We start from the raw sequence: 26,713 nt of genomic DNA, 5'->3' as shown, positions 1-26,713 counted from the left end.
GAGACAGAGAGCAAAAGAAAGGGGGAAGAGAGAGCAAAAGAAAGGGGGAAGAGAGAGCAAAAGAGAGGGGGGAAGAGCACAAAAGAGAGGGGGAGAGAGCAAAAGAGAGCGGAGAGAGGGCAAAATAGAGGGGGGGAGAGAGAGAGAGCAAAAGAGAGGGGGGGAGAGAGAGAGCAAAAGAGAGAGAGCAAAAGAGAGGGGGAGAGAGAACGCAAAATAGAGGGGGAGAGTGAGAACAAAAGAAAGGGGGGAGAGAGAGAGCAAGGGGTGGGACCGCTGTACTGAGAAAAATGGCCCGTGTAAACGTACTTTAGGACTAGTTATTCTATAATTGATGACATTCTGACACCCTGGTTGCTTACCCTGTAGGTGAAAGTATGAACCCACAGGATTTAATACATCCAGCACAGTACAGACTAGATGACATCAATACAGTGTGGATGAAATAAATGTAAGTGCAATCTTGTTTCTTGGTTCTCCTACTCTTGTGGGTGCTGGGTGTCCAATAAAGAACTAGACAGTCCAGTATGTAAATAAACTTTCCAATATGATCTACAAAAAAAAGTGAACAGTCTGAATTTTATATTAACCCTTGTCAGGGCATGTTGGTGATAAGGCCAGTGGAGCCATTGGTTTAATATTGGCATATAACCAGTGCTTCATGGCAATGAAGTTTAATTTGAGGTATGGGCATAGATATGAGTCACAAGGACAGGGCAATGGGTCCAGAGCCCCCAACCTTCCAGTATATTGTAGGACTGTGAGGGTTTGGGAGATGTGCCCCATTGCCCCTCTGAAACCAGAGACTGCCCAGACTCCAGTCATGCCACTCCCTAAAATTGAACTAAAAATAAAGAATGCAATTCCAGCCTATATTTTTTTTATTTTTTAAAAGGCCTTTTACTAACATATACATGAGAGAGAGAGAAATATAGATATGTAAAAGGAACATTTTATTATTTAGTTATATAGATGTTAAAAGCTAGATACTTGATAGAGATATTAAGATGATAATAGTCAGATGCAAATTATATATTTATTGCTGGCAATTATTAAAATAATTACAATTATTCCAATAAATATTATTTAATGTGACCTTAACCAAATAAAAAGTTCGTATGTTTCTCCTTTTTTTTTTTTTTTTACATTTTCTGTAAATGGCAAAATAATACATTTAAATGAATAAATAGATATACACAAGTGATGTAAGCCAATGAACTGCAATGCGACTTCCTGCACCGCTCACCGCTGTACAGTACTTACATTGCTATCCAGTACTAGTGTCTGCGCATGCGTTTAGCTTCCTAGCCTGAATCAAGAGTCTGCTTACAGAGTGTTTGACTGGTGAACTTTATGGCTTCTGATTGGCCCTATCACCCGTTAGGAAAGGTGAGGGGGGAAATAAAAATGAGGATGGACAGTTAACATATTCAAACTAATAAACGCAATGATAATTCGAAAACTGTTTTACAATTGACATAACCTGCCAACCATATTTAGCAGTAATGTTCAGGGGTAAATACATTAACATGGGGATTGTTTTTAGAAACCTTTACTGTCCCTTTAAATCAAAAGAAGGCGGAGAGGTTGTGACAGGAGAGGGGTGGGCTTGAAGCTGAATGCTGGTTCATGAGAGAGGTGTACGGGATCTTCTGGGGATACGTGCACTTTCTTCCAGCCCATTTCACTGCAGACACATACAGTCTGTCTCTGACAAGCGCACACGCAGTCTGTCTGTGACACAGGGCAGTGCAGCAGCGGCCGCCTCCCCCAGGCATGGCACAGGGCTCTAGCTCACTATGGCAGCAGTGCGACAAAATACCCTCGACTTCCAGCTCAGTGCCACAGGTAACATGCAAAGGTGTAGCTGGGTGCAATGCATTGTCTTATAGGAAATAGAGGGTGACAGAAAATGACTTTCTATACGCAGCATAGAGGTAGAGGTGTCTGATGCATAACAACCTGTAATATTGTTGACTTAAAAAAAACATGCATAGGTTAATGATTTGTTGATGTTCTTTATGCCAAATGATGGCCCAGGAAGTTATACCCACACCATTGGCTCACAATACTGAGTGATTGGCAATTTGACCCTGCTATGCTTACACCATGTCATGCATTATCCGACTGCATTCATTTTAACCATCCTCTGTGCCACCGTCCTTCTTCAATTTTGTGTTTTACAGATCTCGCAATACTGAAATCTGAGTGAAGCGGGTGACAAATCTTTTGCTCTCATCCCTTTTTATTTGTGGCCCTGTTGTGTAGCCTCTTCATGACATGCTGTATTTTCTCTATAAATTATATTGAGCAATGTATTCAAGGCCCAATAGTGGGACTAGAAGACATAGGTGGGGTTATAAGCATCAGAATATTTTATTATGGATTAAACTGTTTTACTGCAAGTTTGACCTTTGTGTGTCTCCATACCAGATGCACACTGGTACTGTACTGTAATTACTGTATAGAACAACCTGTCATTTGAGCATGTCAGAATAAATCCAGCTATAAAATATTAAAAAACTGAATTTTAATGGTATGCACCTATGCAATAAAACACTCACTAGGACCTATTCAAATAAACATATTAAAAATCTATCTTATCTATCCTATCTCTCTAGTCTAATTTCTCCCCTTTCAGATCTGAGCCACAATAGAAAATCTTATCTTTTAAATGACATATATACATTCATACATAACATAAAGTGCATTCATATTTTTATTTTAAAATGTATTAGTGGCCCTTGTTTCAGATATTTTACAAGCCATAAGGTATTGTTACTTTATAGCCTCAAAATAGATCAGCCCTAATAAATTAATTAACATACACAGCATTAGTTATAGCCAGATATAAGAGGCATATACATTTTGAACCCCTAATAACAGATATTGCTTTTCAAGTGACTTGCATCTGTGATTACTATAGTATCAGTGGCCACTTTACTATAATTTATTTTATATTTCAGTTACGTTTATGCTTGAAAGAAAATGCACACATTTTACCTTTGTGAAAGACTGTTCTTACCAAGGGATTGTAAGAAAGTAAATATAAAGGGCCATAATAGTAAAAGAATACATTTTCTAATTTGTTAGAGCATGTTATTTTAATTTCAAGGCTATCAACCCTACAACACAAAGTTGAAGTACTGCCCTGGACCTGCAGAGCACTTCTGGTCTCAAGCATAAACCACTGCTGATCCAATCAGCTGTGCTAGTCGCACAACTCATATGTGTAACTAGTGCTCCCGCAGTGCTCTGCGGGTCCTGAGTGGTAATCAGTAGTGTAGGGTTAATAGCCTTAAATAACATGCTTTCCAACAGTAGTTGTTCTCTTAGAAATAAAAAAAACATCTTTAAGTAGGAACAAGCTATTGAAAGAAAGAGGAATGTAAAACAAAAAGATAAAAAGTATGTTTCTTAGCCAGATATATTTAACAATATGGAGAAATTGTCAATATTATTAAGAACAATCAAAATGTTTTGCAGACAGATCAGGTATGAGACCAAATAGTGTCAGGTGGTTACCACTTTATTTCTAAGAGAGCAGTCACTATTGGAGATAAAGGGACAGTCAATGTTAATATTAATATTGCATAATTCTGCACTATGTGCACAATTATGTAATGTTTCCTTGCAGCACGGCAAAAAAACAAAAACTATACTTTCCTTCCTTGCTGTCCTCTTCTGCTCCTCTCTTTTTAACAAAAGCTCATCACTGGTGATGCTGTGTAATCACAGCGCTCCCCATCACAACATTGTGCAGAATTATGTAATGTTAAAGGGACATTAAAGTCAAAATTAAAGGGATAAGGAAGTCAATAATAAACTTGCATACATTTGATACAGCATGTCATTTAAAAAAACAAAAAAACTTTAATTCACTATATTCAAATGTATTTTGTTCTCTTGTTATCCATTATTGAACAAGGATATGTACATATCCTACACTACTGGGTGCTAGCTGGCATTTGGTCCCTGCACAGATTTGTCTGGCTCACTAGATGTGTTCAGCTAGCTCTCAGTAGTGTATTACTGCTCCTTGAGCACTTTATACCAAGAGAATGAAGCAAATTTGTTAACAGAAGTAAATTGGAAAGTTGTTTAAAACTGCACGCTCTACTTGAATTGTGGAAGAAAAATGTTGGGTTTCACATACTTTTTAAACATCATTAGAGTGACATTTTAAACAACTTTCCAATTTACTTCTTTCAATTTTGCTTGTTCTCTTGATATCCTTTGTTAAATAGTAATCCTAAGTGAAATCGGGAGTGTGCACTTGCCATCTGGCAGTAGTGTTTGCAACATTGTTTTTAGCAATTTTATACAAAGTTATAAACACTGCAGCTGTTCTGTTATATTTGCCTACTGTGTTACGTTTTCCTACCTACGTAACGCGTATGGCCAGCTAGAGCACTTTCATATCCGCCATTACTGTTTGAAATGGAGGCTGATGTCAACATATTGATCGGATGGTGATATTTGGTTGTTTTGAGTGCAGATCTCGCTCAACCATAAAACATTAAAACATAAACAAAAAATATTATGTATGTTATTAGCTTGTGATGATGATAGCATTCATTTTATAAATGTATTTTTTCAGGGTAAAGAAATGTATCGATTATTTTTTGTTACATAGCCTGAAAAATAAATTTCTAAAATGAACGCTATCATCACAAGCTAATACTATACACATTTTTTATTTATGTTTTAATTATTTATGCTTGAGCGAGATCTGCACTCAAAACAGCCAAATATAAGGTGGTTGGAAAATTATACAGAATCCGATCACTATTTTAACATCAGCCTCCTTTTGAAATAAATATGGCGGGATATGAAAGATCTCTATCTAGATGTAGGCTTGGCCGTACGTGTTACGTAGCAGTGTTAATTTTGTTGACTAAAATGAGAATAAAACTAAAGAAATTCTGATGACTAAAATACGACTAAAACTAAAATGGCATTTTAGTCAAAAGACTATGACTAAAACTAAATCAAATCATTTGCTGTCAACATTAACACTTTATGCAAGGTTTTATAATCAATCCATATCTAATTACTGCTCTTTAAAAAAATAAAAATAGAAAGCTATCTTCTTGTTTATTTACAAAACTTGGTTTTATTTCATTTTACTGTCAGGGTAACTGCTACCTGGTATATACCAACATTACGATAAAAACATGTTATATACCACAACAGTTAAATCTATATTGCATGTTCAAACCTTAATACCATAAATAAAAACAGGTTAATAAACCTTTACTCCAGGAGTATTTAATAATTTTGCTGGCCAAAAGTTTTCGAATCTGTGAACAATCAATTGATTCTTCCTATAGAAATAAGAATAACCCACGAGTATGGGTTTAAGTTATGCTGTGCCTGTGCTAGCTGCAGAAACTTTTTGTTGTGTTGAGTTACTTGATACAGGTTTTAATTATTAACAGAGAACTGTTAAAGTTTTTAAATTGGGTAATATGTGCAATACAGCCAATACAGTTTACAGGTTTTTTTTTATATTTTAAAGTTGCACTTCTGTTTGTTTATGAAACTTGGTTTTATTTCATTTTAAGTTTAACCCCTTAATGACCAGACCATTTTTCAATTTTCTTACCCTTAAAGTGAATGTAAATTTTCCCGTTTCAAGGAGTCAATTATAATTCATAATCAGTGTATTAGTCAAAACGCAATTTTTTCCCCCCAAAATTCGCAAAATATCACATTATATTTTAAATGCAAACTTATCTCCGTTTTCGCTTCTAGCTCCTCCTATCCATTTCTTCCTTTATTTCTTCCGCCTAACGTATAGAGCGGTCCCACCCGCTCTATGACGTGTTCGAAAAGCTCGTTCACGATGTGTTGTTTTTTTGCGCATGCGTTTAACATTCAGTGCCTGATTTGCGCATGCGTTATTAAATTCTCTGTGTATCCAGGAAGCAAATGACTGCTGCATTGTTATGCGTATGCTTAAATCGTGTACGCGCAGCGCTTCTGAATCAAACAGCAGTTGGTTTTGCATGCGCATAAAGAAAGACGCATGCGCATAAAGAGATAGCGACGTCTCCGAAAAGGGGCTGGACGCCACGGGGTATGATTGATTATTAGTAGACTACAGTGTCAATCAACCTTCAAAATGCGGTCAAAAATGGCGGGCGGAGGAAGCGAGCAAGATGATTAACAGTAAATAAGTATATAGATCGATATAATTATACATTTAAAAAAAATGATGAATTAAACTTAACTTAATTTTGAATGATAAACAAATTGAAATTGTGTGATAGCATTGACTTTACATCCACTTTAAAGGGACACTGAACCCAAATTTTTTCTTTCGTGATTCAGATAGAGCATGCAATTTTAAGCAACTTTCTAATTTACTCCTATTATCAATTTTTCTTCATTTTCTTTCTATCTTTATTTGAAAAAGAAGGCATCTAAGCTTTTTTGGGGATTCAGAACTCTGGACAGCACTTTTTTATTGGTGGATGAATTTATCCACCAATCAGCAAGGACAACCCAGGTTGTTCACTAAAAATGGGCCGGCATCTAAACTTAAATTCTTGCATTTAAAATAAAGATACCAAGAGAATAAAGAAAATTTGATAATAGGAGTAAATTAGAAAGTTGCTTAAAATGTCATGCTCTATCTGAATCATGAAAGAAAAAATTTGGGTACAGTGTCGCTTTAAGGTCAAGGGCTATTTTTAAATTTCTGCAGTGTTTGTGTTTAGCTGTAATTTTTCTCTTACTCATTTACTGTACCCACACATATTATATACCGTTTTTCTCGCCATTAAATGGACTTTCTAAAGATACCATTATTTTATATATCTTATAATTTACTAAAATTTTTTTTATAAAATATGAGGAAAAAATGGAAAAAAAACACACTTTTTCTAACTTTGACCCCCAAAATCTGTTACACATCTACGACCACCAAAAAAACCCATGGTAAATAGTTTCTAAATTTTGTCCTGAGTTTAGAAATACCCAACGTTTACATGTTCTTTGCTTTTTTTGCAAGTTATAGGGCAATAAATACAAGTAGCACTTGCTATTTCCAAACCACTTTTTTTCAAAATTAGCGCTAGTTACATTGGAACACTGATATCTGTCAGGAATCCCTGAATATCCATTGACATGTATATATATTTTTTTTTTTTTTAGAAGACAACCCAAAATATTGATCTAGACCCATTTTGGTATATTTCATGCTACCATTTTACTGTTTAATTCGATCAAGTAAAAAAAAATTGTTCACTTTTTCACAAATTTTGTCACAAACTTTAGGTTTCTCACTGAAATTATTGACAAAAGCTTGTGCAATTATGGCACACATGGTTGTAAATGCTTCTCTGGGATCCCCTTTGTTGAGAAATAGCAGACATTTATGACTTTGGCGTTGCTTTTTGGTAATTAGAAGGTAGCTAAATGCCGCTGCGCACTACACGTGTATTATGCCCAGCAGTGAAGGGGTTAATTAGGGAGCTTGTAGGGTTAATTTTAGCTTTAGTGTAGTATAGTAGACAACCCAAAGTATTGATCTAGGCCGATTTTGGTAAATTTGATGCCACCATTTCACTGCCAAAAGCGATCAAATACATTTTTTTTTACTTTTTTTTAAATAATTTTTTTTCACAAACTTTAGGTTTCTCACTGAAATTATTTACAAACAGCTTGTGCAATTATGGCACAAATGGTTGTAAATTCTAATCTGGGATCCCCTTTTTTCTGAAATAGCAGACATATATGGCTTTGGAGTTGCTTTTTTGGCAGTTAGAAGGCCGCTAAATGCCGCACCACACTTGTATTATGCTCAGCAGTGAAGGGGTTAATAAGGTAGCTTGTAGAGAGCTTGCAGGGTTAATTTTAGCTTTAGTGTAGAGATCAACCTCCCACCTGACACATCCCACCCCCTGATACCTCCCAAACAGCTCTCTTCCCTCCCCCAACCCACAATTGTCCCTGCCATCTTAAGTACTGGCAGAGAGTCTGCCAGTACTAAAATAAAAGGTGTTTTTTTTTTTAAATGTATTCATCTGTGATAGAAGCCTGCCTTAGCCCCCAACCTCCCTGGCCAACCCCCCCAAACAGCTCTCTAACCCTCCCCCTGCTACGTATGTGCCGCAATCTTGGGTACTGGCAGCTGTCTGCCAGTACCCAGTTTTCCCCCCAAAACATTTTTTTTTACAGCAATATCTTTTTCTGTAGTGTAGTGTAGCTGCCCCCCCTCAATACCCCCTCCCCCTCCCAGATCCTTGAAGATTTAATATTTATATTGAGGGTTTTCCCTTCCTTCCTCTCACTTTACGGATCATTGGTGTCAGTGGTTGCTGCGCGCGCGCACGCACACGATCACGCGCGCGCGCCCCAGCAGGCACCCTCCTGCACGCTCCCGGCATCCGGCGTGCACATTACACTTGCAGGAACTGGATACCGGGTAGCGATGGGCCGCCTACCCGCCTCACTGCTAAGCTCCCACCCACCAACGAACGGCACCATCGCTACCGGTACAGAGAGGGCCACAGAGTGGCTCTCTCTGCATCGGATGCTTGTAAAAGGGTATTGCAGGATGCCTCAATATCGAGGCATCACTGCAATACCCTGAGAGCTGCTGGAAGCAATCGCTTCCAGCACTCTGTTAGACAAATGACGTACCAGGTACGTCCATTGTCACTAACTGACAGTTTTTGCAGGACGTACCTGGTACATCAGTTGTCATTAAGGGGTTAATAAAGACCTTATATATCACAACGGCTAAATCTGTGTCTGTATTGCATGTTTAAACCTTGATACCATAAATAACGGATGTTATGTTTACTCCTGGGAGTATATAATGACTGAAAATTATAGAGAAATGCTTAAATAATGCATTACACTTTAACTCAACCCCTTAGATTTTAGTCGACTAAAATCTACAGGAGATTTAGTCGACTAAAACTAGACTAAAACATAAACAATTCAGATGACTAAAACTAAAATAGCAAAAGACTAAGACTAAATCGAAATTTGCAGTCAAAATGAACACTTGCGTAGGTAGGACAACGTAACAAGGTAGGGAAATATTACAGAACATCGCCCCACACTGCTTAATACACATGCATACCCCTTAGCTCCTATCAGCCTACCCAGCTTTACTCTTCAACAAAATATATCGAGAACAAAGCAAATTTGATAATAGAAGTAAATTGGAAAGTTGTTTTAAACTACATGCTCTGTCTGAATCACAGATGTTTAATTTTGACTTTACAGTCCCTTTAATTAACTATCGCCTAGACTACGAGTCTTGCGTTAGCCTTAAAAAGCAGCGTTGAGAGGTCCCAACGCTGCCTTTTTTAATGGGATTTGCCTATCGCCGGTATTACAAGTCTTCCAAAAAGTGAGCGGTAGACCCTCTCCTGTCAAGCCTGGTACCGCATTTAAAAGTCAGTAGTTAAGAGTTTTATGGGCTAACGCTGTAGCATAAAACTCTTAACTAAAGTGCTAAAAAGTACACTAACGCCCATAAACTACCTATTAACCCCTAAACCGAGGTTCCCCCACATCGTAAACACTAAAATAATTTTTTTAACCCCTAATCTGCCGAACCGGACGTCGCCGCCACTATACAAATATATTAACCCCTAAACCGCTGCACTCCCGCATCGCAAACACTAGTTAAATATTAACCCCTAATCTGCCGTCCCTAACATCGCCGCCACTTACCTACATTTATTAACCCCTAATCTGCCGCCCCCAACGTCGCCACAACTATATTAAATGTATTAACCCCCAAATCTAAGTCTAACCCTAACCCTAACACCACCTAACTTAAATATAATTTAAATAAATCTAAATAAAATAGCTACAACTAACTAAATTATTCCTATTTAAAACTAAATACTTACCTATAAGTAAGGATTTTTTCTACCTTAATTCCGATTGGCTGATAGAATTCTATCAGCCAATCGAAATTGAAGGGACGCCATCTTGGATGACGTCACTTAAAGGAACCATCATTTAGTAAGAAGACGTTGATTGAAGAGGATGCTCCGCGTCGGATGTCTTGAAGATGGACACGCTCCACGCCGGATGGATGAAGGTAGAAGATGCCGTCTGGATGAAGACTTCTGCCTGTCTGGAGGACCTCTTCTTCCCGGCTTGGATGAAGACTTCTGCTCGTCTGGAGGACCACTTCGCCCGGCTTCGTTGAGGACTTCGGCCCGGTTGGGTGAAGACTTCTCAAGGTAGGGTGATCTTCAAGGGGTTAGTGTTAGGTTTTATTAAGGGGGGATTGGGTGGGTTTTAGAGTAGGGTTGGGTGTGTGGGTGGTGGGTTTTAATGTTGGGGGGTATTGTACTTTTTTTTACAGGTAAAAGAGCTGATTACTTTGGGCCAATGCCCCGCAAAAGGCCCTTTTAAGGGCTATTTGTAATTTAGTATAGGGTAGGGCTTTTTATTATTTTGGGGGGCTTTTTTATTTTATTAGGGGGATTAGATTAGGTGTAATTAGTTTAAAAAACTTGTAATTATTTTATTATTTTCTGTAATTTAGTGTTTTTTTTTTCCGTACTTTAGATAATTGTATTTAATTGTAGTTGATTTAGGAAATTAATTTATTTATAGTGTAGTGTTAGGTGTAATTGTAACTTAGGTTGGGTTTTATTTTACAGGTAAATTTGTCTTTATTTTAACTAGGTAGCTATTAAATAGTTAATAACTATTTAATAACTATTCTACCTAGTTAAAATAAATACAAAGTTGCCTGTAAAATAAAAATAAATCTTAAGCTAGCTACAATGTAACTATTAGTTATATTGTAGCTAGCTTAGGGTTTATTTTATAGGTAAGTATTTAGTTTTAAATAGGAATAATTTAGTTAATTGTAGTTATTTTATTTAGATTTATTTAAATTATATTTAAGTTAGGGGGTGTTAGGGTTAGACTTAGGTTTAGGGGTTAAGAACTTTAATATAGTGGCGGCGACGTTGGGGTCAGCAGATTAGGGGTTAATAAGTGTAGGTGGCGGCGACATTAGGGGTTAATAAATATAATGTAGGTGTCGGCGATGTTGGGGGCAGCAGATTAGGGGTTCATAAGTATAATGTAGGTGGCGGCGGTGTCCGGAGCAGCAGATTAGGGGTTAATAATAAAATGCAGGTGTTGGCGATGTCGGGGACGGCAGATTAGGGGTTAATAAATGTAAGATTAGGGGTGTTTAGACTCGGGTTCATGTTAGGGTGTTATGTGTAGACATAAATGTATTTTCCCCATAGGAATCAATGGGGCTGCGTTAGGAGCTTTTCCGCTGCGTTTTTGCAGGTGTTTCAGCCGGCTCTCCCCCATTGATCCCTATGGGGAAATCGTGCACGAGCACGTTTTGCCAGCTCACCGCTACCGTAAGCAGCGCTGGTATTGAGGTGAGATGTGGAGCTAAATTTTGCTCTCCGCTCACTTTTCTGCGGCTAACGCCGGGTTTGTAAATACCCGTAATACCAGTGTTGTCTGTAGGTGAGCGGTGAGGGAAAACTGCTTGTTAGCACCGCACCCCTGTTACCGCAAAACTCGTAATCTAGGTGTATGTTTCTCCATTTAAGACTAAATTGACCAAGGACTGTTGGCTAAAAGAAAAAAAGCTTTTTTTAAATGTGGCCATAATCCTTGTAGGACTTCTAGCCACATAAAATCAGGAGCTAGATTTCCCTCAAGTCAGTGTGGATAAAGCTGTGGTAAAAAATATAAAAATGATGGCACGCCTAAGTATATAGTCTATTTGTTGCAAGCATGCAAAGTTTGTGAAAAAACAGTATGTAGAGTGCACAGATAGAATGTTGAAAGATCAAGTCAGGGAGCATTTGAATGCTATGAAAACTGACCCTCCAAGTATTTCACCCTACAAAGGGAAATATAAATCCATTACAGGTCCAGGTTGTAGATTTTATTCCAATGTCTCTAAGAGGAGGTGACAGATTTGGACATGTTACACCAGGAAGCAAAATGGATATCCCAACTTAAAACTAAAGAACCTTTTGGCATTAAAGGACCACTGTAAGTTCAATGTAATTTAGCTTATTTTTTTAATTTTATTTTTTATAAACATATTTGCCATAGGATGTCATTATGACTTTCCTACCTGATTGCGGCAATCTTCTTTCTAATAAATGAATTTTTCCGAACCCACTCCGTGGGTATCTGCCACTGCTCTCCAATCCAGTGTGCAAACCGCAGTTTGACTATGGCTGCCAAATTTTGAAAAGCGCATTCGCAAGATTGCGCAACGTCTTCAACAGCATCATTCTCTTCTAGACCTGCGTTATTCCCTATGAGGTGCTGGTAATTATGATGTCAGTAGGACAAAATGCTCAAGCGCTATTTGTGACGTATTTGTGCGCATGCGAATGTGTACCAATTTGTATTATGATATGCATAGGCGGCGAAAACGATTGGTTAATGTTAACATACACGTAGGTGCTAAAATAGTGGGCTGGATTGTATAACGTTATCGACGAAAAATAAAAAATGGTTTTAGAAGTAAATGAGGCTTCATTTTGAAAGAGTTTGAGGTTGGTAATTTTACTTTCATAAATGTTATTTAGAATATGTGTTTTATTTACAATTTTTTTTTTTAAAAGTTTGTAATCCTTTAATGCAAGATGGGGTATTTATTTATATTAGGGTATATCGGATAGTAAGTTGTCTTATCAAGCTCTAATGTACAGTAGATTTTAGAGAAGTGGTTTAGTATTTTATAAGTATGACTTAAACTTGTATGTGTATTTCTCAATACTATCAGGTTTTTAAATATTTGTTAAAATTTATTTTATGGATATATTTTATGTAAATTTTCTATGAGGATAAAAGTGCTGGAATGTAGCTTATTTATAACAGTACAGCACATCAAACTTCAACAAAGGAAATGTATTTATGAAGGAACATTTTTTTTTTTTTTTTTTAATATTGATAAAAGTAATATGTGCATAAATGTAAATACCAAATGTAGGTTTTACATTGTATAGAAACGTTGTGGATACATATGACTACAAATTTTTGAATTATAAATTAGAAAGGTGATTGAAAATATAATTGACACTAAGGGGTAGATTTATTATGCAGCGGATGCTGCTTTCTACGCCCATCATTTCTGGCTTGCCTGAAACGGAAGTTAAGAAGCAGCGCCACCTTCTGAAATCATTCTGATCAGGGTGATTGACACCCCCTGCTAGCGGCCGATTGGCCGCAAGTGTGCAGGGGGCGGCATTGCACAAGCATTTCACATGAAATACTTGTGCAATGTTAAATGCCGACAGCGTATGCTGTCGGTATTTAGTGAGGTTGAACAGACATAATTCGCTACAGGGAATCATGTCTGCTCGACCTGTGATAAATCTACTCCATAATATCCAGTGGGTGGTTTTGTTTATGAATGACAAGCACATAAATTGTAATGCGAGTATGGGGTATACCAGTCACCTCTGAAGAAGCGAAACGCGTCAGTTGCATGATGGAGATAAATGGTATACTCCAAGTGAGTTCTATAGCATGTTTAAATTGTTCAAATGAAATTGATGTTTTAACCATTTGAGCTACCTGTATGCAATGCTTGTGACATTTAGACAAATAAAACTGTGATGGAATTATTATGATTTTTTTCTTCTTCAAACGGATAATCTGCTACTTATTTCAAATATGCTATAGCCAATTTAGTATGCTGGTGCTTGCCCACCTATTGTTGGATCGACTTGGTTAGTGAAGTCTTTTATTTGTTGAGAACGGTGGTGTTTTCTTTTCCTCCCTAATGTATAATCATGTTCTGCTTCTTAAAATAGAATTGTGAATTTATTTGTCAATCCCTGTATAAGAGTTTTTGGGTCGTTGGCTCATTGTCGACTTCGGAACTACTCTAAAATAATATCCATTTTTTCTTAATAGGCAAAAAATGTAGTAAGCTGACCTCAGTCCCACATAAATGAACCCTTTAGAGTAAATGAAGAGAACTGCTAATGTGAGAAATTAAAAAATGTTTTGCATGAGATATTGTTTTTGTTGTTTTATGGTTAAAGAGACGCAGTGCAGAAAATGATGTTCTATTTTGTTTTGCGCAACTATGGCTGTGGATAGGCTTACTGGCTGTATCTGCTTAGGACCAGCATTGTTCTGCTGTTCTGGAATGGTACTTTGTTGTTAAACACATAACATTTCAGTGTTGCATGTGCAAAAATGACATCTTCTAATGAAATAGAACATGCAGTTTTTTTATATTTTTTAACAGTTCTTACTATATAATATTCACATGTTCCATTTTAAATATTTTGTACAATATTCCACAAATGACATCTAGGACATTGCTTAAAAAAATGTTTTAGAACAACAAATGTAACACTACTGGTATTCGTAGCCAATGTTGCTTGATTCTTATTTTTTCTTGTAGCTGTAATGAAATAAAAAACTCTAACAAATGAATGTTTGCTCAATTCATTTAGTTTACTATTGGTGTTGACATTAATAGCCTAATCAATATGGGCATGTCATATTGATTCGGTTTAATACCATGATGAACCAGATGCTATATGTGCATTTTAGCTTAAATTTAGTTACAGCTGTTGATCAATAGATAATACGCCCAATAGTGCTGATACAGTATCTCTTTTGCATCCTAACCTTAGCCTTCCTTGCCATACATATATGTAGAGCTGGGAAATTTCATTAGTGCAGTGTTCATTTCAAATGTAAGCAGTTAAGTAAGAAATTAAGCTTTTTTTAAATTTTAAAATGATGTGGACTAAAAGTTTTTTGCTCTGCCCCCTAGGAAGAACATGCTGTAATCTGAGATATCATTGCAGATAATGTAGCATGTCTTCAGAAATAATGTGACATGCAGGAACTGTTAGGGATTTGGCTGTTCTCTTCATAAAGAGCTGTGCTCTGGCTGCACTGTGTAAGTTTTTAACACAGTGCATCCAGAGCAAAGCATTGTTTTAAGAGAACAGTTAAATATGGATCAGTGCTGACTCTCTCAGGTGTTTTTTTTTAACCCCATCCCCTTGCTTTTTCCAGTCTGCAAAGTTTTGACTCCTGAATTTAAACATTTTTTTTGGCAATACAACTTTTTTATTATTAAATTTTTACCCTGTGATGTTACACCAAGAGAAAAATAATTAACTTTATTCAAGAGAAATTTTTGTCTGCAGCTTATTTGCAATGCACGTTTTCAACTGCTGCAATAAATTATGAATCTTTAAAAATTACTTTATTCTCCAATTAATCAACTTAAAGGGACAGTCTACACCAGAATTTGTATTATTTAAAAAGATAGATAATCCCTTTATTACCCATTCCGTAGTTTTGCATAACAACCCAGTTATATAAATACACTTTTTACCTCTGTGATTACCTTGTATCTAAGCCTCTGCAAACTGCCCCCTTATTTCAGTTCTTTTGACAGACCTCCATTTCAGCCAATCAGAGCTGGCTCTCTGGAACACCACGTGCGTGAGCACAGTGTTGTACATATGACACACAAGAACTAACATCCTCTAGTGGTGAAAAACTGTCAAAATACCCTGAGAGAAGAGGTGGCCTTCAAGGGCTTAGAAATTAGCATATGAACCTCCTAGGTTTAGCTTTCAACTAAGAATACCAAGAGAACAAAGCAAAATTGGTGATAAAAGTAAATTGGAAAGTTGTTTAAAATGACATTCTCTATCTGAATCATGAAAGTTTATTTTGGACTAGACTGTCCCTTTTAATGTAAATGATCAGGTGCAATTTAATTTTATTTTAGAATGACATTAGTAACATTTTTCTTTAACCCCCCCCAATAAATCTCATAAAATAATGTGAAGACACTTCTTCTATCTAGAGATATTTTTTTATATATAATGACCTTGGTCCTTTGACAAGCTCACACCAGGACTGAAACACTGGCCATGGGGTCTAATAAATAATAAAAACTGCTAACAGCCTTTTTATGAAGTGCTGTATGGGCTTCACTGTTCAGGAGTACTCCACACTGGTTTATCATCTGCATACCTCCGAACATTTCAAAATTCAAAAGAGCGACACCCCCCCCATGGCAATTTTTTTTTAAATGTGGGCGGGGCTTAAAAAGATCATGAGAACAAAGTAATATAAATAAAATTCTAAATAAAGTCATATATTTTAATACACTTAGGCAGCAAATCAAACACAAGCTCAAACCACTGGTATGGCTATGTGGGCTATGTATTTAATTAGCCTTTGCAAAGACATTGCTAAATATTTGTGTCTTAATTGGACATTTAATAATAAATTCTTTAAAACTGCTCTCTGCATTCCCCATTAATATTCTAGATTCTGGCCTTTAGAAGTCAGCAAACATGCACAGTAGCACACTACATAGCATACACTTACACATGCAGATACACACACACACACACACACACACACACACACACTACATAGCATACACTTATACATGCAGATACATACACACTACATAGCATACACTTATACAGGCAGATACAGACACTACATACTATACACTTATACATGCAGATATACACACACTACATAGCATACACTTACACATGCAGATACACTACATAGAATAGACTTATACATGCAGATACACACACAATACATAGCATACACTTATACATGCAGATACATACACACTATATAGCATATACACTTACACATGCAGATACACACACACTACATAGCATACACTTATACATGCAGATACACATACACTACATAGCATACACTTATACATGCAGATACATACACACTACATAGCATACACTTACACATGCAGATACACACACACACACACACTACATAGCATACACTTACATATGCAGATGCACACACTACATAGCATACACTTATACATGCAGATACACAGACACTACATACTATACACACACATTACATAGCATACACTTATACATGCAGCATACACTTATACATGCAGATATACACACACACACACACACACTACATAGCATTCACTTATACATGCAGATACACACACTACATAGCTTACATTTATACATGCAGACACACACACACTACATAGCATAAACTTATACATACAGATACACACACACACACAGTTATGGATACAGGTAGACACACACACTACATCATATATGGGTATCTGTAATTCATTGTATGGGGTCCTTGGGTTGGCAAGCACATTAGCTGGCATTCTGCGGCTGCCACTGTTCGTTACCATGGTATTAGCACTGCTCATTGTATAAAACTGAAGGCATTCTAGTATTATCACCAGGGGTTAGACATCATCACTACCAGAGGTAGGTCACCATTACCCATGGTCAGAGTGTATACAGCCTTCTTACTCCTGCTTAACCCACACACCATTCCTTTTTTCCACCATTCCACAGGGAATCTAACAGGTATCTAATCCTGTGAGATCAAAGCCAGCTGCTTCTGAGTATAGGCCCAATAGAATTAAAAAAATAAATAAAATATATATATATATATATATATATATATATATATATATATATATATATATATATATATATATATATATATATATATATATATATATATATAAAGAAAGATGGGCGTAGGAATGGCGCTAGAAAAACACCCTATAGATATATTTTATAGAGAATGGAGTGGTAGATGTGCTGCCTATGAATATCTACCCAAAGGGAAACTGTGCCCCCAAGAACAGTTGACTGGGTAGGAAAAATATGTATTAAAGAGAAGGAAAATAGGGGAAAAGGGAAATTCAAGATGGCGCAACACTCTTAATACAATATCCGAGATAGGTGATGTTTGGGTCAATGTGTTAGGGATGACCTATTACTCAAGTGATATGTACATAGTATAATGTGTAATGAGAATAATTTTGACAAGTTGTTTGTTAGTTAATAAATGTCTTAAAGTTCTGTTGGTTGGTATATGACCAATTTAGAGCCTACAGACCTGTAACGTAAAAATATACAAACACTTGAAATTGCCTATAATACTTGAAAGTTGGCAACGGATTATTGAATAAATAAATAAATTTAAAAAAAAAAATAATAAAAATGCCTGCAATTGATATTTAGCAGTTAGAATAACTACAATTTAAAATGGATTATGATAGTAATAATTGTGGTTTTGTGAAAACGTAGTATTGGCTGTCAAACAGTATTGAAACAAAAAGGAAGTCCTTAAAAAGTTCAAAATTATAATCCAATAGGGCAGATGAACATCTATAACAGTAGATGCATGCAAAAAAATTCCAAAATAATTAAACAGGATATATCAATGAATCCACGTTCCACAACGAACCCGTTGGGAGTATACTTACACTCCGTTACCTCAATCTCATGAGGTAAGTGCCGCGTAGTGTATAAGTAGTTCTTCCTCTTGGTGTCTGTGGTAACGTGGAGCGGTGTCCTTTTTCGATCCAGAGATCCCTTTAATAATCTCTCCCGAATGGTATTTCATCCAGCACTTCCTGTGCAGCTGTTGCTGGATGAAATACCATTCGGGAGAGATTATTAAAGGGATCTCTGGATCGAAAAAGGACACCGCTCCACGTTACCACAGACACCAAGAGGAAGAACTACTTATACACTACGCGGCACTTACCTCATGAGATTGAGGTAACGGAGTGTAAGTATACTCCCAACGGGTTCGTTGTGGAACGTGGATTCATTGATATATCCTGTTTAATTATTTTGGAATTTTTTTGCATGCATCTACTGTTATAGATGTTCATCTGCCCTATTGGATTATAATTTTGAACTTTTTAAGGACTTCCTTTTTGTTTCAATACTGTTTGACAGCCAATACTACGTTTTCACAAAACCACAATTATTACTATCATAATCCATTTTAAATTGTAGTTATTCTAACTGCTAAATATCAATTGCAGGCATTTTTATTATTTTTTTTTTTTTAATTTATTTATTTATTCAATAATCCGTTGCCAACTTTCAAGTATTATAGGCAATTTCAAGTGTTTGTATATTTTTACGTTACAGGTCTGTAGGCTCTAAATTGGTCATATACCAACCAACAGAACTTTAAGACATTTATTAACTAACAAACAACTTGTCAAAATTATTCTCATTACACATTATACTATGTACATATCACTTGAGTAATAGGTCATCCCTAACACATTGACCCAAACATCACCTATCTCGGATATTGTATTAAGAGTGTTGCGCCATCTTGAATTTCCCTTTTCCCCTATTTTCCTTCTCTTTAATATATATATATATATATATATATATATATATATATATATATATATATATATATATATATATATATATATTTATTTATATATATTTTTAACGCATGGGGAAAATCGGGACAGATGGCTAGCAACCCGGGACAGGGGGACAGACCCCTAAAATCGGAACTGTCCCGCGAAAATCGGGACAGTTGGGGGGTATGCATCTGGGAGTGTAGATGGGTTTCTGTGTACTAATGTGTCCTTATAGCACCACATAATATTTGATTATCAGGTGACAACTACTTTTATTTAAAAGATACTGTTTGGTTATATGATTCTTTATTTTATTATTATTATTATTTTAATTTTTTTTGAAAGCTGGAGCCACACTTGACTTTACACACAATATATTGTTTAAATGTGGCTTACTGTAGAATTCAGAATGAAATTGTAGAACCAGAAAATGGGATATCAGGCAGAAATGATTACAGGGAGAGTAGTGGGAATAGTGACAGTGAGGAGTGGAAAGATTCTACTTGGGAAGAAAAGCATTTCTGTGTAGTTTCCGATAACAGAAACAAAGGTGGGTTAGAAGGGATGGCAGCAGGAAAAAAGTTCCTATATGTACATAGTCAACAGAAAACAATATATATTAAAAGAATAATGTATTGATGGAGGCAAAAGAGAGATTACTCTCTAAGGGCCTTAACACCATATTTTAATCTTAATAAATTGTGGATTGGTGTGGAAGTGCATATGGTGCGGTGTTTACTGTGGTAAGGGAGATATTTTAAGACCAAAGTCCATCACATTCCAACTTAGTAGTAGTAATTATTATTATTATTATTATTAATTATCATCATCATTTATTTGTATAGTGCTGCCAACTTCTGTAGTGCTTGGTACAGAGAGAGGGGTATACAATGAAAAGATTTTTGATAAGATACAAGTACATAACAAACAAAACTAGTACAGGAGGAGGAGGGCTCTGCTTCGAAGAGCTTACAATCTACAGGTTGAAGGTGCAGTGACATAAGGTTTGGGGTAACTTATCATGTGGATTGTAGTTGCAGAAGTGAGTCAAAGCAGTTCAAGATTTGTTTTGGGTAGGATGTGAGAGGAGAAAGATGGTAAGCCTCTTGATATTGGTGGGTTTTCAAAGGGAGTCTGAAGTTATACAAGGTTGGAGACAGTCTGGGTGGGGTACAGAGTTCCAGAGGACAGGAGAAGTCTTGGAGGTGTGAGAGGGACAAAGAGATAATAGGAGTGGAGAGACGTAGATCAGAGGACGGTTGGAGAATATTTAGAGATGAGAGAAGAAATATAGTTGGAAGCAAGGCTGTTGAGTGCTTTTAATCATTGCTTAATGATAAGGCTATATTGGTTACATTTAATGTTTCTAGCCTTTTTTACATTACTTTTGGGGAAGCATTGAAATGCCAGGTGTATTAATTAGATAATGATTAATAATAACTATAAATATTTTGATGAAATGTTCTGAGCACAATTACTTTAACCTTTTAATAAAGGTTATTTTTATTTATTTTTGTTATAATTATTATTACTTTAAAGATGCATCTATGGGTCCATTGTGGTTCCATCCTTTGTGAATGGTTGTTAAATTATGAGGGATCACTGAGTTTTCTCTCTGCTTTAAATTACATTATACATATGATTTTTTTTTTCTTCTGTTTTTGGGAGGATTAATGGAGTTATTAAAATTTGGGAAAATATTTAATTTATGGCTATCAACAAAGTACCTTGACTATCACATCTATATGAACTTGTTGGACATCCCATTCCAAATCAATAGGCATTAATATGGAGTTGTGGCTACAAGAGCCACCACTCTTCTGGTAACGTTTTCCACAACCACAAGATTTTGGAGTGTTTCTGTGGGAATTTGTGTCCATTCAGCCAAAATAGCATTTGTGGGGTCAGGCACTGATATTAGATGAGAAGGTCTGGCTCCCATTTGTTGTTTCAGTTCACCCCAAAGTTGTTCATTGGGGTTAAGGTCAGGGCTCTGTGTAGGTCACTCGAGTTCCTCCACACCAAACTTGTCCAAATAAGTCTTCATTAACTTCGCTTTGTTCACAGGGTGAAATGGAAATTCATGTTGGAGCAGGAAAGCACAAAGTTGGAAGCACCCAATTTCTTATGTAGCATTAAGATAGATGTTCCTTAACTAAAACTAAGGGGTCTAGCCCACACCCTTAAAAACAGACACAGACCATTATCTCTCCTCCTGCAAACTTTACAGCAGCTACTATGCCTTCCAGTATGTGGTGATCTTCTGGCATTCACCACTACTGGATTCTTCCATCAGATTGATCAGATCATGATTCATCACTCCAAAGAACACATTTCCACTGCTAAAGAGTCCAGTGGGGGAGTGCTTTAAACCACTACAGCTGGCGATTGGCGTTGATGTAAGGTTTGTGTACAGCTGCTCGTCAATGGAAACCCATTTCATGAAGCTCTCAATGCACAGTTCTTAATCTGATGTTTCTTCCAGTGGTAGTGTTAATCAAACTATGTACTTAGTGATTCAACAGATAAGAGGCGCTTTTTACACATTACACCCTTCAGCACTCAGTAGCCCCACTCTGTAAGTTTGCATAGTTTACAAAAGCTGCACTTTTGCTTCTAGAGTCCTTCCACTTCACAATAATAGCACTTGATTGGGGGCATATCTAGTAGTGCAAAGGTAGCACCCACTTTTAAAGCCATTGTGCTATTCATATGACCCATTTTACTGTCAATGTTTGTCTTTCATAGCTATGTGCTGAATTTTTTGTACCTGCTAGCAATGGGTGTGGAAGAGGCACCTGAAACTCAATAATTAGTAGGGCTGTCCCCATACTTGTGGCCTTATAGTATACATCAAAGAAACAAATGGAACTTGCTAATTAGTAGCCTTCAGTTTTCTTTAGAAGAATCTTTTTGATAGTTTGCATGTAAGGCAACTCACTAGGGTAAATATAATTATTTCAGGAGGTGTTAGAAGACAAAGAAATACAAGAAATGTGCCAGAGGTGCAAAGTATCTCCAGGGCTCATAATAAGTTAATGTTGAAATGAAGAACCTAACCTAATGATACATATTTGTGTGTGTGTACACCTGTTTGTTTTAGTACTGTTGAAATTGTAAAAAAAAAAAAGTCAATTTACTAGCATTGCAACATTTTTTCGAGTTTTGGTGTGGCTTTCAATTCCTTTGTAAGGGTCAAGAGGGGCAAGAACCTCAATGACTTATTGGCTTTCCCAGATCCCATAGAATCTAATTAGCTGAGGTTCTTTAGTATAAGTGCAGGGTGCTACATATTGGATAGGTGTTTGTCATCTGTTGAGTTTGAAGATCATTAACCTGAAACACAGATTGATGTACACATAAAGAATGATGCTATATATTGTAATGGTGTGTCTACTGAAAGACATGTGGATAAAAATGAACCTCCCCCTTAAGGAACAGATTGCATACTTTAAATTGACTATTTAAACACAACAAAAGAGAGCACATTGTGGCCTTTGTAGAGAATGGATCTAAGATGCATGCCCATTAATCATGTATTGAGATCATCAGGGGAGGGGAATTTAAGAACCTATTATTCAGGAGGAAAATGTATTTGACTTATATACAATGGCATCATTGGGGCTAAATAAAATATTGTTCACATAACCTTTTGAGTGCATGGTATGGCGGATCTCTGGTTTAAATCAGCTCTTACAAAGGTATTGTTGAAAAATATTTTTGGGATACTGTTGTGCACGGACTCTAAAGGTAAATGCCACGCAAGCCTGTTACCCATTTTTGTCTTATTGTCTTTGTGACTACTAGATAAATATAATATGTTAGCATCTCCTTCCTTATTGTGAGATCTGGCTTTTTAAAATCTTCCTTGATGTTACATGGAGCACTTTATTTTGTTAACACAGATATAAAATAAAGTAGCTATATTTCATAAATACATTTTTTTACTTTTGAAAAATTATTGGCAATTACCTTTGCATACTTCCATATTTTCTTAAATATGTGTTCTATGCATTTCAACTTTATACATTTGCTTCTAGGCTAGCTGACATGCAGTGTGTTCATATTTGGGTCCTTTAAAAGTAAAACTGGAAGTGTGATCATGACACTTGCAGTGGGAGAGTTTTTCCAATGCATTATTATTATTATTAATATTATTATTATTATTATTATTATTATTATATAATTTTTTTTTTTTTTTTGCTTAAAGGGAAATGAAACCCGACATTTTTCTTTCCTGATTCAGACAGAGCATGCAATTTTAGACATCTTTCCAATTTAGTTTATTATCTAATTTGCTTTGTTCTTTTGGTATCCTTTGCTGAAAGTATACCTGTGTGGGTTCAGAAGCTGGGAGCTAGCTGCTGATTGGTGGCTGCACATATACGTCTCTTTTCAGTGCCTTACCAATGTGTTTAGCTAGCTCCCAGTAGTGCGTTGCTACTCCTTCAATAAAGGATGCCAAGCGAATAAAGCAAAATTGATAATATAAGTAACTTGGAAAGTTTTTCAAACATCAGTGCTCTATCTGAATCATGAAAGAACAATGCAGAGTTTTTGTGCCTTTTAGATGGTTTTAAGTTTGGTAGCTTATTTACATGCCTGATAAGCAGCGATGTCACCTCCAGTTTGTGGGTTGTATTTTGAGTGTTTGGGGAATAGTTAATTTTGGATCAAGGGTTATAAGGGATGTCATAGTTGGTGTTTCACATTTGTCCTTAATAGTGACCCCAAACAAGCACTGAAAGCTGTTAAACAGCTTTTGTGCTATTTTAAAGGGACAGTAAAATGAAACGTTCATGATTTAGATTTTAATTTTAAACAGCTTTTCAATTGACTTCTATAATATAATGTGCTTTGTTCTCTTGAAATCTTTTATTCAACAGCATACTTAGGTAGGCTCAGGCGCAGCAATGCATTACTGGGAGCTAGTTGCTGATGTTGGCTGCACATATATGCCTCATGTCATTGGTGCACCCAGTTTGTTCACCTTGCTCCCAGTTGTGTAGTGCTGCTCCTTCAGCTAAGTATAACTAGAATAAAGCAAATTTGTTAACAGAAGTAAAGTGTAAAGTTGTTAAAAATGATATGCTCTATATGAAGCATTTTTTTTCTCTTACCGGAATGGCGTGTAATCCCACATATGATGTCCACGAGACATCCCGTGGGATAACACTCTATTCCAGTAAGAGACAAAAACATCCCTATATTCCAGAGCTTTAATCATCCCACTTTCCCATAATCCATTTGCCAAAACATTACCTCCAAGATGGAGTGGGATGATGGGGCCAATTTATCATTTATCAGACGGACATGAACCGCTCTAGCGGATCATGTCTGCCCGACATCAATAAATGCCGACAGGGTATTTATCATTGCACAAGCATTTCTTCATGAAATGCTTGTGCAATGCCACCCCCTGCACATTTGCGGCCAATCGGGCGCTAGCAGGGGGTGTTAATCAACCCAATCTGGCTTATTGCTGTCCGGCGCTTTAGAGGTGGTGTACGAGTTAAGGAGCAGCAGTCTTATGACCGCTGCTTTTTAACTTGCATTTCCAGCGATCTGGAAGTACTGGAGTTGATAGCAGTATCCGCTGCTTGGTGACTCTTCTCCAAAATCTGAAATGTGTATCTACTTCTTGACTGTCTCCACTATTTTCTTGAATTACCTCTTTGTGCCTTGTTACCAACCTTGCCTGTTCCACTATGTCCTTGCCAAGCACTTCTCCACTACGAACTTTACCAACGCTTGGGAACCCTCCAACTGACCAGTGGCCAGTAATTAGCAGAGGGTTTACTTGCTGCGGTACCTTACATATAAAAAATGGGCAACAATGTCAATGGACCTGGCTGAGTTGGTGAAGGCCATACCAAGTGACTCGCCTCACAACCCTGGATTCCAAGCTGGATGAACTTACTAATATGATTAAAACCTTACTGCATGACCGTACTACCCCTGTTCAGTCTCTGGTACCAGTTCAAGCTCCTATATTGCCGCCTGCTATCTCTGTGCCTGAAAAATTCAGGAGTGAACCGTACTGTAGAGGCTTTCTGAACATGTTTCGCATAAATTTTAGAAATCATCCTGAAACCTATTCCTCCTCTATTGCTAAGAGGACTTAAGTCATTTTGCTTCTTAAAGGGCAGGCCCTAGCTTGGGTCTCTTCTTATTTGGAACGTGACAACCCACTCCTGCATGATACTGAAAAGTTCCTATCATCACTTCAGACAATCTTTGATGAGCATGGCAGGTCCACTGCAGCTGAGTGTTCTCTCCTGAATATCCAACAGGGCACACAACTGTGACACAGTATGATGTTGAGGTTTGCGCGCTGGTGTCAGAGTTGGGATTCAATAAAATTATAAGCAGCTTTTCGTAAGGGTCTGTCAGACTGAATAAAAGATGAGTTGGTCTACACAGATCTTCTCAGGGATTTGGAAGCCTATATTGATTTATGCATATGACTCTGTTAAATGTCATGAATTAATGCAGGAACATGAACAAGCTCATAGATTAATTTGTCCAACTTCTCATCTGACTCCTGCTTCCAATCTCCATTAGAAGCTTTACTTGTGATACAGTTCGAACATGCAGCAGTGCCTATAAACTTAGAAAGGGAACATTGGGAACCTCCTGTCCTACTTGATCAGTAAAAGGGAGGATCTAACTTGTCTGAGGAGCTGGGTTAGACCTTATGGATGATGATTCCTCTAAGACAAAATCCTACTTCAAGCACTCCTACTTCTTGAAAAATCCTTTGTGGCCTGTGAAGCATTTGTGGACTTGGGAGCCGCAGACATTTTCTTAGACTTATCTTCAAAAGAGAAGAAACATCAGAGTAACCACTCTATGTGGTTAGCTGTTAGGAACAGGCATCATAGAGTTTGAATGTGCACTTTTAACCCTACAAATTGGGCTAATGCACATAGAGAAGGTCACTTTTTTATTATCGACTCTCCCTTCTGTCCAAATATTCTAGGATTCCGTTGGTTGCAGCAGCATACCCAAGATTGATTGGTCCTCGGGCGAGCTAAACTTCTGGGATTTCCTGCCCTACATTCACCTACTATTATGCAGTATGACTCACTGCTGGCTAATGTGGGGAATGTATTCCATCATTGCCCAAAGAATATGCTGACTATAAGGATATCTTCTGCAAAAAGAAGGCAGAAGTGTTGCCTCTACATCGCTCTTACAACTGCCCAATTGATCTTATATTTGAAGAACCTTTTCTCAAGGGAAAAACCTACCCCCCTCTCTTAGCCTGAACAGAAGGTATTGGATGAATATATTCAGGATAGCCTTACATGTGGGTTTATTTGTCCCTCATCTTCCCCTTCTGGGGCTGGCTTAATTTTTGTGGAAAAGGAAGGCGACTTAGTCAAATTACTATAAAGAATTTGTACTGATTGCCCCTGATCTTGGAACTCTTTGAAGTAATTAAGGGTGCTTCAGTTATCACAAAAGTTGATCTTTGTGGTGCGTATAACGTAACCCATATAAATCAGGTAGGTG

General features: G+C 36.9%; 1 protein-coding gene across 1 annotated transcript in view; it reads left to right on the top strand.

Annotated features, from left to right (window-relative positions):
* Positions 1–1,658: 1,658 nt before the first annotated feature.
* The window catches only part of SMS (spermine synthase), a 417,092-nt gene continuing 392,037 nt past the window's right edge, over positions 1,659–26,713 (top strand). The window contains exon 1 of the mRNA XM_053706374.1: positions 1,659–1,848. Within this exon, the coding sequence (XP_053562349.1) occupies positions 1,800–1,848 (49 nt within the window). The 5' untranslated portion in view covers positions 1,659–1,799. The remainder of the gene's footprint in view (positions 1,849–26,713) is intronic.

This window comes from Bombina bombina, chromosome 3 (assembly GCF_027579735.1).
Source record: "Bombina bombina isolate aBomBom1 chromosome 3, aBomBom1.pri, whole genome shotgun sequence".
NCBI lineage: Eukaryota > Metazoa > Chordata > Amphibia > Anura > Bombinatoridae > Bombina > Bombina bombina.
The sequence above is the reverse complement of the archived record's forward strand: the minus strand, read 5'-3'. Positions and strand labels throughout refer to the sequence as shown.